The sequence below is a fragment of the Dromaius novaehollandiae genome, chromosome 12, assembly GCF_036370855.1.
Source record: "Dromaius novaehollandiae isolate bDroNov1 chromosome 12, bDroNov1.hap1, whole genome shotgun sequence".
Classification (NCBI taxonomy): Eukaryota; Metazoa; Chordata; class Aves; order Casuariiformes; family Dromaiidae; genus Dromaius; species Dromaius novaehollandiae.
The window spans coordinates 8,254,450-8,268,842 of record NC_088109.1 but is presented as its reverse complement, the minus strand read 5'-3'; the positions used below and the strand labels follow the sequence as shown (position 1 = coordinate 8,268,842).

The following is a 14,393-nucleotide window of genomic DNA, read 5'->3' as shown; positions in this document are numbered from 1 at the left end:
TTTCAGTGGAGGCTTTCCTCCTTTGTATGTTAAAAATCTACAAATTTTTACTGTATCCAGTATATTTATTATTCAAATTATCTTTCAATAAATTGTTTTCAGAGCCTATATTTCCTCTATTAGTTACTCATCCCATTAACTGGAGGCTTCTTCAGATGGCCAGTGATGCTAGCTGTAATCTCAGGTGAATGAATCGCATCAGGGAGGGGAAAAAATAAAAATTCCTGTTTTGTGCTCTTAAATTAAATTGTCTGAGGGATGGAGGGGAATTTGATGCCCAGAGAGTTAACCAGGGAGATCATCTAGGAAAAGACATAGAAAATACTGAAATACATAACATAACTGAGATGAACTGATTTGATTCTACAAATGGATAAATGGATTACTGAACTAATAATTTTCTTGATGAAGATGGGCACTTGTTTTTTGAGTGTGTAGCAAATGGGAATGAATCAAAACTTACCTTGTACTAGGTGATGCTTATCTGAGTCTTCTGTCTGGTATACCTTTACAAAATATACAGTAGCCAAGCCATTTCCTTCATAAGAAATACTTCTCATAAGAAGTACTGTCTCTTGGTAATCTTTTTCAATTGTCTTGCTGAATTAAATTTAATTATATTTGCTCTGTGCACATTTAGCTAGTGTATGTCTCAGAATTACCTAAGAAAGTTTTTTTTTTTTTTTTTTTTTTTTTTTTTCCCCTCTGTGTTTCCAGATGCCAGTTTATGTGATGGGCATCACCAGTAGTCAGACTCCTTTTTCATTTGGCAATGCAGTACCAGGATTAACGTTTCACTGGTCTGTCACAAAGAGAGATACTTTGGATATCAAGACAAGACACAATGAGGTAAATGCTTTGTGTGTATACTCCTGGAAAAGGAAACTGCTGCATAATGGGAATTGAGAAAATATTGTTGCTTCCACTTACTCAGATTCAAAGAACCATTGTTGATGTTGGGTGTGGCGTTTCCTCCCTAACAATTCTAACTCAACTTGTGAGCAAAATTTTAATCGTTTTCTCCTGTCCAAGGCTTCTTTTCAACTTCCGGCAAAATATAACTTTGCAATGGATGTTTATGGCAGAGTAAAGGGAAGAACAGGCTTGAAAGTTGTTGTGAAGGTCCTTGATCCTTCAGCTGACCAATTTTACAACATGGCAAGAGAACTGTCAGATGAAATCCAAATTCAGGTATAGTGGTGTTCTTCATACGTCATTTTAAGTATCTATTTCAGAGCTAAATTAAAGTCTGAAGAGCAGGGTTTTGAAAGGCAAAGGTGTCGTTCTGGCCTTGATCCATCTTGTTGTGCTACTACTCTTGTTGGTATGTTTTTCCCACTATTTGGAAACCTTCAAGATCCCCAAGTGTTGGCAGGTTTTGCCACTGAACAGCTACACACCAGTGTGGTGTCTGAATAAATGTTCAGCAGCTAGTTTTTGGTGTGGACCACTCCTGCTGAGACTGAAATGACTTGTGTGCTGCAGGTGAGCAGTTAGAGCTATTCAAGAACCTTGGTGCTGTATTTTCCCCTGCCTGTTTAATACTTCTTGTATATAGGGTTCATTTTGTATGTCTGTGTGAGTGTGTTTGGATCAGCAGTTAGCTTCTGAAATGAATCTCCTGATTTACATTATGTTGGTGTTTTAGTTTTATTTGGTTTGGGGCTTCTTGTTTTTTGAAGGTGAAGTAAATGGAACGAAATTACTTGCTGCACACAGCAGTAGGCTAAAGTGGCTTTCATTTTCCAGGTATTTGAAAAACTTCACCTAGTTACTCCAGAAGTAGAAGCAGAACAGATATTAATGTCACCAAACTCCTTTATTAAACTTCAGACAAACAGGTTAGTGATAATTTTTCATACTGTGATTTGTCAGCTGTTTACTGAAATTGTAAAGCATAATTCTATGCTTAAAATAACTTTCATTTCAGTCTTTTAAAAAGAATATCACAGAGCATCCATTCAATGCACAACTTATCATGTGATTAGTAATATCTTACTCCTGTGCTTAGTCTCTGTCAAATCTTGTGTTGGTCAGGTTGTAGCTAGCAAATGCAATAGCTGGAACTTTTAGATCCTTATTTTAAAAGATGCCAATCCCCTAAAAGCAGTAGCCCACTTCCACTGGATTTTTTTCTTATGGGTGATCAAAGCTCTATAGAAAATAGGTCTCTTTACTTCTTGCATAGAGGCTGTGACAGAGGCTTTGGAGATGAAAATGTCCTTTCCAAATGAGATGCTGTTTATCTATAGTCTGTTTTCAAAGATTAACATTTCAGACTTGTCTGGGGCGTGATATTTGGTTTTCCTAGCATAAGAATGGGCAGATACAGTCAATAGGACATTCACTGCAGAGAGAGGTCAGATGCATTTGCTTTTTAAGGAGAGGGAGAAGTTAAATTTTCACTGGAACTCAAGTGACCCCATGACTCCATGTCTGCTTTTGAAAAAGATATATGGGAGCCCTGTCATTCATAGTCACTTGCTAATGTTTTTGCTAACTGCTGCCTCTTCTGAGGTGATGCCAGCAATTATTCTGATAAGCTCATGGTTAAAACCAGTTCATGTATTTTTCTGTTCAGTATTTCCACTATCCACTGTTGCAGCCCCAGTATCTGAAGTATGACACCAAAACAACTTGCATTATTGCCAAGAAAAATGGGAACTGAAATATAACTAGCATGCTATGTTTCCTAGGATGGAAATGGAGTATCTTCATCTGAAAGGGGGGAAGGGGAGGAGCGGGGAGAGCGGGAGGGATTGAGAGAGATTTTAGAGCATGTATTAAGTGATACTTAAAAATAACTAATGACTCAGAATGCCCACTAATTACAGTTTATGTATTTGCTCACTTTATTAATATGCAAATACCACAGTGAGAGTTACTCCAGAAATTAACCTTATGTACAGAACCATCTCCAGGAGACTGATGAGATCTACTTAATCATGTCCCTGACTTTATCTCTAATATCGGCATTGACCCTGGCAGGCTAATATGCTTCTAAATATTGTTTACAGAAAGCGTTTGCAGAAGCTGTATGCTCTAACCTTATCCATTAGTATTAGGAGTCAAGTTCACGTCAGTGAATGATGACACTGCAGGGCTGTGGGCAGCAAGTAGATCCAAATACATGCCTAGGCCCAGATAATACTTTTTCCAAGGGAACTTGAATCAGAGCTTGAACGTTTCTTTCTTAGATTAGAGCATAGACTTTGCAGCATTTATAGCAAAACCTAAAAAAGCACACATCAAACAGCACACTTTCATGGATTTGAATAATATATTGCTGTAAATATGGATATACTTACTTAAGGGAGTCTCCTTTTCTTTCTGAAGGGACAGAGTGGCTTCACTGAGTTACCGCGTCCTGGATGGACCAGATAAAGTTCCTGTTGTGAAAATTGATGAGAGAGGTTTCCTTAACTCTGGGTCTTTGGTGGGATCATCAACAATTGAAGTAATTTCACAAGAATCATTTGGAATCAACCAGACCATTGTAGCTGCAGTTAAGGTAGTGTTTTCTCTTTTTCTTTGCTGAAGTCAGAACTGATGTTGTTTTCTGTGTTAGAAGTATATCTTTATTACTGCATCAATCAGAAATGTTAACTGCCCATTTTAGACTTCAGTTCTGAGAAATGTGAAGTATAGGACTTGTATTCAAAGCCCAGATCTGATATTAAGTGTAGTACACAAGCTAGACAGAAATACAGACTAAATCCTAGCAGATTCTTAAATGTGGTACATTTTGCAAAAAGGCTTTTGTGTGCATGTGGCTTTAAAAGCTTAAGAAGAAAAAGGTTTTCTAAAAATCTCTTAGAAGGCCAATAACTACAGAAATTCAAATAAAAGATATTACTGTCATAACCCCTGCAAAATGCAGAGAGTGAAAAAGGTAAGTACCTAGATTAATGAGTATAAATGCAGCATCAGTTATGAGGCACATAAGTAATACCTAGATTTTTGAGATATCAGGGATGCAGCTGTACAGCACAATTAATTAAAACATAAGACTTTAAATTATTTGTAATTTTAATAATCTTATTCACTGCGAAATGCCCCCTCCCCCCCCCCCCCCCAAATGTTCAGCTCTGTCTGTAGGACAGCATGTAGATTCGTCCTCCTGGGAGAAGAACGAGGAAAGAAATAGTGGTTTAGTTCTTCTAGTACCACTCCTGCTGTTAGGTGGGGGCCAGTGAATTCCTACAGCTCTGTTAAAGGTGACCTTGTTTCTTCTCTTCACTGCTGGATCCAGCCACTGAAAGGCAACTAATGACTTTGAGTTGGCTCAAGTGATAATTAGCATATAGTGGGACTGAAGCTAAACTCCCCCTTCATGCTTTCTCTCCATACAGTATTTGCATGTCGTAGAACTATGGAATCAGTAGGCTATGATTTTAAACCTGTGAGCTCTTTGTAGTAGGAAACATCTTTCTTGTTCAGCATCTTGTACAACCAATTTGTTTTCCTAGGCTTATTAGGACTGCACTACTTGTATGGAAATAACATGTTTAACCTCACAGCGTCCCTGTGATGTAACGGGCTGCTGCTGCCTTCATTTTATGGATGAAGAACTGAGGCATGGGGATTTTGAGTGATTTCTAGCGAAGGTCGTGGAGAAAAACTTGTGACAGAAGAGGGCATGAGCTCAAGTCTGTTGTGCCATTCCAAGACAGGTTCTCTCCTTTGCACTGTCCTTTCTTTCCTAAGCTCTTGTTTTGTCTACTTACAACTATACACAATTAAGAACCAAACTGCTGCAGCAGCATCACTTAACACTTAGACTTTCAACTTTGCTCGGGAAAAGACTATCTTGTATAAGCAAGGAGGACAATGGAAGTGAGGAGTGACAGTATGCCAAAGCTTACCGTGGAAGCAAGATAAGCACTTGTCCTTACTGGCTGTACTTAACTAAAATATTTTTTTTAATCACAAAAATGCTTTAAAAACTGAGATGTTTTAAGAGTAAATAGCTGCTTTCATCAGTGTTAAATTTGGCAATTGTCCCTTGTGGGCCAGTTTCTGAGATTTTAAAGTAAAGCAAGCTTGAAAATCTGTCAGGGAAATGGCTTTTTTTTTTTTTTTTTTTTTTTTTTTTTTTTTTTTTTTTTTTAGCTTGTTACCTCAGCTAGTTGGGCAGATGACTATATGCACTGATATTTTAACTTATTATATCAGCCTGTGGAGCAGACAGCTGTATATACTTGTTAGACACTTTTTTTTTTTTTTTTTTTAACCAGACTCACTGGAGATGCTATTTGCTTGAGGGCAAATTTATCCTTTCCTTTTTAAGTTTTGACATGTACATTTCGAGATAGCAGAGTCTTGCATTTTAGCTGAGCCTCTTAGGTCAGAAAAAGGGATTTTCCTACAGGATAAGCTTGAGGGCTTCTTTTAAAATAGTTTTCTCTGTATATTTAAGGTTTTTTGTTTTTCTTATCCTTTCGCTATTTATTTTCCAAAAGATGCAACTGAAAGAGCAGATGTCTGTCTTTCATTTTTGCTGGGTAATTTTGTTAGTTAACCTAGCTAAGTTATTTTAAACAATGTAAATACTGTTCTTGATTAAGTGTTGTGAAGTTATTTTCTTTCCACAAACTTTCTGTAGTGGAACGTTCCTGCAAAAACGTGGGTGTGTGCACATGTGGATAATGTGGCAGATTTCTCTAAAGCATTTGAAGGAGAAATCCCTAACTTCTGTCTTGACTGAGGAGAGGCACTGAAGCAGCAGAACGCAGGCTGCTGACCAGCTAGGACTTGTCAGGTGCAAGCCCAGACTGCTCATCTCCTGCACTTAATTTCTGTCAGCCCATGCCTCAGGATAGCTGAGCTGCAGCAGGGGGATAGGCCTAGTCGTGGGTCAGAAAAGCAGCACCAGCACCGACCTGGGAAGCATTTGTGGGTAGTCTCCCTCCCACCTCCAGGAGCTCTCTTGTCACAGAGACCATTGTCAGCCTGTCTGAGGGGCAGCAGTTTGTATTCTTGGCAAGGATCATTAGAGAACAATTTTGTGGCTATTACTCATGTTTCCTCCACCAGGCAAACCTTCTCCCAGATAGACCTAAGACTTTTCGAACCTGCCTGTATCATCACAGCTTCCTCAGCTGGTGCCTGGGAACTGGGGAAATGGCAAAGACTTCATCCCCGTATTCTCACACATTGCAAGTTACTTGCTTCTGTTCTTGTAATTTGGGAATGAATTAAACTCTTTATTTCAAGACTTACTAGGAGGGAAGTCTAGAGGCAATTGGTTCTCTTGCATATCCAGGGAGTCTTAACAGTTTTACTTCACAGGATAATAATGCAATTTCTGAAGTCTGTGATATGGGTTCTACATCATTATTGCTCTCTTCAACTCCCAGTGCTATTGGAGAAAAATATAAAGAAGTAGATGTACTGATATTAAAAGTTCCATGTGTTGGTGCTGTCATATGGCTTTGTATATTTGCATCATAAAAGTCCTTTTAGATGACTATTCTATAGATGCACCAAAAAAAGCAATTCGATTTTGTTTTTCACTGCTGATGTTTTTCAGGTCTACCCCATCTCTTACCTAAGAATCTCCATGAGTCCTATTCTGCACACACAAAACAAAGAGGCACTATTGGCTCTCCCGCTGGGTGTAACACTAACCTTTACAGTCCATTTTCATGATAACTCTGGAGATACCTTTCACTCACATAATTCTGTGCTCAACTTTGCAACGAACAGGTAGGTATCTACCACAGGTGTTCATTACAGAGACAGCACGAAAGGCCAAATACACATACCTGAGTCACAGGAACAACAGAGATGTCAGTGGAAGATAAAGCCTGGACTGGGATTAATAAAGAGGGTTTCATCTCTGAGGTCTTCAGAGGCACTGTCTCAGAAAGAAGAGTTCCAGTTAGCAGCTGGCATGCTCCAACAAAAGGAAAATAGGTCTAGATAAGCATGATCCTTAGTGGGGTCTGCTGAGGTACCTTTTTACTTTAAATGATTCTGAACCATCAGCTTGCACATATCAATGGCCTATATAAACAATTGATCTTATTAGCATTTTTCTTCTTCACTTCTCCTAGTGCTTTGTTACACTGACCTACTTAACCAGTCTTACATAAGACGGTGAACTTTCTGGATCAGAGAGACTGTCATCAGATATGCTCATACAGCCTTTGCACAACAGAGCCAGGCCTCACAAGGCCTTTTGGGCCTTACCTCAAGGAATAATAAATATTATAAAACAATCCTCTATGGTCATTTGTGAATGCTCATTAACTCCACTTATTAGCAGAGTTTGTTTTCTACAGAGCACCTGGTAGTTATACATCAGTGATCATGATTAAAAGAAAGAAAAGGGGTTGGAGGCAGTATTTTTTCTTTCTTCTGTCTAAATGATCTAGAGGCATTTCTATAGCACACAAAGGTCCTTGAGAGAACACTGACCTGTCTTCACAGCCAGGCGCAACAGAGCTGCATCAGCATGTGCTCATTACTAGCCCCAGAGAGAGAAGCAATGCTTATTAACCTCAGGTGCAGCACTGCGGTGCTCCAGCTCTACTGCTGTCAAGACCCTGCTTAGTATCCTTGTGTGGTACTGCCTTGGATACCACCTTGGCAGTCCCCGTGCTAGGTGCACTTACGTGCTCTCTGTTAGCATGTCTGAGAACGCTGAATTTTGGTAAATATCAGAATGTGGAAATACATGAAATCTAGCATTGTGAAGTTATGGCTGAAAAACTGCATATTAGTGTCTTAATTTCTTTGCTTCTTACCCCATGAGAAAAGGGGAAAGAAGAGACTTAAGCTCATTTTAAAATTCTAGAATAATTAAAATTAGGAAATAGGTCTAACACACATTTTTGACCCCAGTATTTCCTCAGCATAACCTTGTGAGAAAAGAAATTAGCCTCAGTGACAGTTAAATCACTTTTATACTTTCTTCATTTCTGTCAGTCGTCATTAGAAGATAACCATCACTAAAAACAAGGAATCAAACCAATCTAAAAAGAGAGTTTGTACCTACTATATATGGCAAAGATAAAGACATTAGAAACTTGGCTTAATATAAAAGCCTTTCTTTTTATCTGTAGAGATGACTTTGTACAGATTGGGAAAGGAGCCACAAACAACACATTTGTAATCCGAACTGTAAATGTGGGCTTGACCTTGCTTAAGGTTTGGGATGCAGAACACAGCGGAATTGCAGACTATGTCCCGCTCCCTGTGCAACATGCCATCTTTCCTGAACTCGTAGATGTGGTGGTAGGCGACGTCCTGTGTTTGAGCACTTCGCTTATAAATCAAGAAGGTAAGGAGCACTTCAGTCACTGTGTTTATGCAGCTATATAAATTCACTTCAGTGCTGACTCTTTCTCATTCTCAGGAAAACTAAATGCATAATTTATGATGTTTGTTCAGAATCAAATGTCACTGTTCTTGTTAATGATAAAAATAGGTTTGATCAACTCCTCTAACTTTAATTGTACCTGCAATATGTTGCTTGTATTGAATTCACGAGTATCAGACTTCAAACATTCCCATTCTGTTAGTTTGAAAGGCTTGTTTTTATGGGAATGATGCAAAGAAACAATCAGGAAGGCCTAACTTCACTCCCAGCTTTTAATGCTTAGCATTAATTTTTTTTTTAAGAGTAGAACTGCAGGTCAGTTTGGGGTTGCCCTGCCAGCCTTCTGTCAAGTGAGACCTGCAGATTTTGAAGTGTGTGTTTAAACCCATGCTGCCCACGCAACGGGTACGAACATAGAGACATCAGTATGCAAATGAAGTGCCTCAGTTACCATAACTCTGTTCTGCAGTGTGCAAACGGTGTGTCTTCACAGGCGTGCCGGGAGTGTGGAGCTCCTCGTTGAGCAGCGTTCTCCAAGTCGACTCCAAGACCGGCGCAGCTGTGGCGAGGGATTCTGGCATTGTCACTGTTTACTATGAGACTCCTGGGTTACTTAAGACATACAGAGAGGTGAGGCACTGTTAAGTCCTACTAGAACAGTTAAAGTCTGCTTGCTTCAGGTGGACCCTCAGCAAAAAATATATTCTATGGGTTTTTTTAGTTCTAAATATTTAGAAACTGTTTTTTAAAGGAAAAAGAAATGTATAAATATGTTCCTCTTTAATCAATGAAAGCATTTGACATGTGTCCAAATGCATCATGTTTATAGTTCATATCATCTGTGTCAGGGAGGATTATTTAGCTTAATTTGTATTTTTAGCCTATACTGTGTTTATATCAGACATTTGATTCCTTTGCTTGGCAGAGTTGTTTCCAGATGCTAAACAATTTTAGTAAAGATACTTTTGTGAATGAAGTTTGGCAGGGTATACCAACAGGAACTTTCTGAAGTGCTGCACTATATATACCGTGCATCACCAGTCAAAATTTTTTGAATTGTTTTGTTCATTTTATCTACTGTGCAGTAATGCCATTGACTTACAATTCACTGTATCAGCAGACATAAGCACCAGACCTTTTTAAAAATTGAATTTAGATGTAGAGGTTTATGCCTGTTAAACAGACTGATTTATGTATATTGGGTAGAAATGGAAAAAAGTCTTCTTAGCTTAAATTGCCTTGAAAGGCAATTTGTAAAATCAGAGGAACGTAGGATTTATTATAAAGAGCAATACAAAGCTTGGGGTCTTCTGATCTGTTATGTGTACAAGGATGAGTGTACATCTGAATCAATACAATCTGCTCTTGCCTTAATTATTGTTTGTTTAAATAGTTGTTTGTAACAACACACTTCATCCTTTTTCTCCCCTCCCCAAGATACTGATTAACATACCTCAGAGGACTACAGCAATGCATGTAAGTGGAGTGAAAACAAGCTTACAAGGAGTTGCAGCCTCCAAAGTAATAGTTTCAATTGGGGAAAGAAGTAAAAATTTGAAAGGTACGATGAAAAAGTCTTTATGCTAATTGTTTGTTGCATGTTTCTGTATTCATGCTTAGCTTTTTGAGGGGGAATGTTTGTTTGTTTGTTTGTTTTTTCAAATAGCCTGTGAAGTTGCTGTAGCAAGATCTCCATCTCTAATGCCTGTCCAGAGTCCTAGGGGTTCTAGGAGGAATCTCAGGGCCATACTCGGGGGAGCGTACTGGGATACTATTATGACTTCACAACTAATAAAGTCAGCAGATAATGGAAGTGTCACTCTTTTAATAACATCAGAAAACAGCTAATAGGCAATCAGCTGATTGCTTTATTTTGTTTAATTGCCTCCTTGAAGTTGATGTATTTTTCACTCAACATGTTTAAACTAGTTATCATCCTTAAATCTTTTACAAAAATTTTAATCAATTAGAATCACTTAATATAAAGATAAAACATCACATTGTGTCTCCTAATCAATAAACTGTATTTTGCTTGATCACAGCACCTTTTAGTTATCACTTTAATACTTAGCATTTGTTGCAATGCTATTTTATTGCATCTTATGTAAATTACTACCCTACTGAAAAACTTCTTGACAGCTACTAAAGTATAAACTGAGACTCCCAGAATCATATAAGTTATTCAACAGATACATCTGAGCAGAAAATCCTTTCTGGTTCATTATTACCTGCAAATAAAATAAAATAAAATAAAGTTTTCATTTGCTGTCTCTTTGGGATTAGATTTGAGACAGGACAGCTGTCTGTTCTTCCCAGCTATTTTAAGATCATCTTAACCTTGTGGAACCATTTTAGAAGGTGTGGCAGAGTGACTTGGTATTTCAAGACATGGTTTTCTTCTACAGGGGAGCCTCATAAATGATTTTTTTCTTCCCCTTAGGAGAGTGCTTGCCTGCTCAAATTGAAGCCATTGCTGAATTACAACCAGAGTCCATTATCAGTTGCCATCTAAATTTTGACAATGATGCGTTTGATTTCCCAGCACGTGATATTTTCATAGCAGAACCTGGATTTGATGCAATTTCAGGTAAGGTGAGAGAAGATGCAGCACTGAAAGCAGACACTTTGAATTCTGCTGTGGTTCAGTCCAAATGCCCTTTGACCACTCAGAGGCTTCAGCAGAAAATCTGACAATCTTAGCTGTGTAGGTTCTCCAGCTTCAGTGAGTTACTAATGTGAATTCTTCTTGTTTAACTTTAGTTTTCTGCACATGGCAAAAAGACGTTTATTTGTTTTTAATGAAATCTGGAAGTTGGTGGCAGCCCATTCCACATCTTTCTTCCTGACTCTCAACTGTGATTTTGAAAAGCTCTGCCTTATACAATGCTGTGGAAGCATTATTTTAGTGGGGCAAAACCCCAAGCCTAGATAATTTTTTCAATTACAGTGAGCCCAAATTTAGGTCCTAATTTTACAAATTGCTGCTTACATACTTGTAGGTAGGCTACCTTGAGACAGAAGTGATGGTAGTACAGAACATTGGCATAATGGGTCAGGTTGACCCGCTTTACAGAGCTGGCAGCTGCCATATTTTGCTCCAGCCAAATTGTGCAGAAATAGATTGCCTTGTAATGGGTTAATTTAGGAAAGAGTTTCAGGCCTTGTATCTGTTAAACTATGGAACTAAAACCCATCCTACTTCAACTGCTACACACTAGCACTCAGGTGACAAATATTCCAAAACTGGGAGCCTTTGCAGCAGTAGAAGGCCATTAGCTCTTTTAGGTGTTTTCTTGCCAGACATTAATTCCTTTCCCATACACATAAATGCGGTAGAGCTTAAGAGTAGGGATAAGAGAGGCAATCATGAGCTTTAACTTCTGCGTACCAAAGACCATTAAATTTCATGAAACTATCCTCTTGAGGTAAATACCCTTTGTGTTTAATGCTGGCTTTTTGATAGCCCTGCTACACGTTGTTATTGCAGTATAACTAACCTCAATGATTAAAATGAAATAAACTGTTTAAATGTGAAAATCTTGTGGAAGTAATACATCTTGATTTCTTTGTATTTGCATTCTGGGATTTAAACGCTTCTGGAATTTATCATGCTGTCAACCTTTGCCCTGCAACCTGAGTGCTATACTTTTTTACGAATGCTAGAATTCTTATGTATTCTCTAAACATCATGAACTGGGGCTTAAAAGGGGGGGAAAATACCAAATACTGTGGAAATTTAAAAATAATGTTATGTTTATGAAACACTGGTATGTTGTAGACAACTTTCACAATTTTATTTCAAAGAACAAAAACACCACAGTTAGTATAGAAAGACAAGTTTTTAATTATCCTTTAGGTTAGTCCCTGTATCCTTTGTGTAATATACTATTATACTTTGCATAATAGTGGCTGCCTCTATTACTCAGCAAGGGAAAGAAAATAAGGGAAAACGTGTCTGGCAAATTCTGCTTGTTACTTATGTTTTTTATCCTCCATACTGTGGGAATTTTTTGTTATATTTATCGCTAATAATAGACAAATCCATCTCGTAAATTAGAAACATGGTGAATATCTAACCTTGAATGAGATTATTATAAATAATAAACCATGTCTCCACAGAATTGATTATGTTCACTGAACACTGGAATTCTAACATTAGATGATGAGTGTGATATATGATGTTAGATTTATGTTTCAGCAAAGATTTTTATGTAAATATTTACATATACAATATATTCAAAGTGAAATCGAGTCTCACTGGCATATTAAAATGAAATCTCACAGGGGCTGAAGACTAGCTTTTTTTTTTTTTTTTTTTTTTAATCATGAGGTTAAGTCTGGAGCAAAATATCTTCTGTTTCTTTACTACTGGGATTGTGATTCTTGGATAAGCGGACAGACTGTCCCATTCACCCACCCTCTCCTGATTTTGCTGTTTGTTGAATTCAGCTTTCTTCCTTAGCTAGACTCTAAAGGGCTTACATAGATCTCCCACCACATGGAGAGAAAATCATAAAGATAAGCAATTAACAGTCAAACTGCTTTTGTTTTTCTAGGACATTATACCTGTTCCATCACAATGCACAGGCTTACTGACAAGCAGCTGAAGCATCTCAGCATGAGTAAAACTGTGCTCAGAGTTACAGCTTCAATCCAAGGCAGCCATTTCTCTGGAGAGCAGATCAGCGCTGAGGTGCCATTCAATCCTGGGTTTTTTGCTGACCAAACAGAAATGCTTCTAAGTAACCATTACACAAGCTCTGATGTGAAAATATTTGGTGCCACTGAAATTCTTGATACTCTAGAGGTGAGTGTGCTTCTGAAATGTATCAAAACACAGCTGGAAGCATTCTGAACCCTTGCATGCAATTTTCTAATCAAAGGAACTTTTTGCCGCCATTACCAGCTCAGGATTGTTCCCAGGGTGATTCTGAGATATTCATCGCAGGTGTATTACTCCTCAGTTTTCACTCTTGCTTCAAGGTAGAAGAAGTGTTTCAGGTTCCACCTGCAGCAGATTGATCCCTGTGTGCTAGTGGGACACGTGGGTGGGGGGAGCAGGAAAGCTGCCTGTTCCCTACTGCCAGGGGCACTTGCCCACTCACTTGTTTGACTCTGCCCAACGTTCGCAAAGCCCAGCAAGGGGTACTTTGATTCTGCCTGTATGGGGTTATCCCACATCCACAGAAATAGCAGTTATTAGGGCAATCTTAACAGTAAACAGAGGTGAAGGGCTGCTGGTATCAGTGTGAAGTTACAACCCGAGCCAGCTCCTGCTATGAGGGGTGAGTTGCTCTACATTTCTGTGGAATAATATATTTCTGAAGCATGGCCTGGGAGATGGACATGTGCTGTGTTTTATTTATTTATTCATTCATTCGTTTGTTTATTTCAAAGAGTCTGTTGTGGGTTGTTCTTTCTTTGGCAGGTGAAATGTGGGTCACCAATGGTGAAGGCATTTAAGAAGGAGAAATCCTATGGACTACCTAGTTACGTAGTCTACACTGTTAGTCTGTCTGATCCAAGAGTTTCAAGCCAGGGATCCTTATCAACCACTCTAACCATCTCTAGTCCTATGACTGACCAGTCTATCACTATCCCAGTGACAGTGATTTACTTGACTGACAGAACCAGTGCACAAGTGAGACGTAAGTTTATCTCTCGACTTCATATGCCAGAATAAACCTCTAACTTCCATTAATGTTTATGCGGTCATAAAATCTGGTGTGTTTAAATCTGAGCTGGCAGCTAACATTGTCATTGACATTTAAGCTGCTCACTGTGACTGGAAGACTTGAATGCAGTTGTTCATTATGACTGAAACTGAACATATTTCCCTGTTGGGTCAGTCCAGAATGCTCTCTTAAAGTTAGCATGAATATCCTAGTGCTAAAGTATTCTATAGTAGTGTTTTGCTTTGTTTTCATTTACTGTCAAACATACCCTGTTAGTTTGAAAACCGATTAGCAGATTGGGGCTGAGAAAATAAAGAACACTGCATATCAATGTCTTGAGTTGTTGTGGGCAAATTTTGAAGACTACATTGGAAATAGTCATTCGAATCTAA

General features: G+C 38.4%; 1 protein-coding gene across 2 annotated transcripts in view; it reads left to right on the top strand.

Annotated features, from left to right (window-relative positions):
* NUP210 (nucleoporin 210) overlaps window positions 1-14,393 on the top strand; it is a 93,494-nt gene that overhangs the window by 75,527 nt on the left and 3,574 nt on the right. For both annotated transcript variants that reach the window (XM_026099549.2, XM_064518866.1), the window contains 11 exons: window positions 718-849; window positions 1,033-1,191; window positions 1,750-1,841; window positions 3,337-3,511; window positions 6,533-6,708; window positions 8,070-8,287; window positions 8,820-8,956; window positions 9,764-9,887; window positions 10,767-10,913; window positions 12,883-13,133; window positions 13,755-13,974. In XM_026099549.2, coding sequence (XP_025955334.2) covers window positions 718-849; window positions 1,033-1,191; window positions 1,750-1,841; window positions 3,337-3,511; window positions 6,533-6,708; window positions 8,070-8,287; window positions 8,820-8,956; window positions 9,764-9,887; window positions 10,767-10,913; window positions 12,883-13,133; window positions 13,755-13,974 — 1,831 coding nt within the window. The remainder of the gene's footprint in view (window positions 1-717; window positions 850-1,032; window positions 1,192-1,749; window positions 1,842-3,336; window positions 3,512-6,532; window positions 6,709-8,069; window positions 8,288-8,819; window positions 8,957-9,763; window positions 9,888-10,766; window positions 10,914-12,882; window positions 13,134-13,754; window positions 13,975-14,393) is intronic.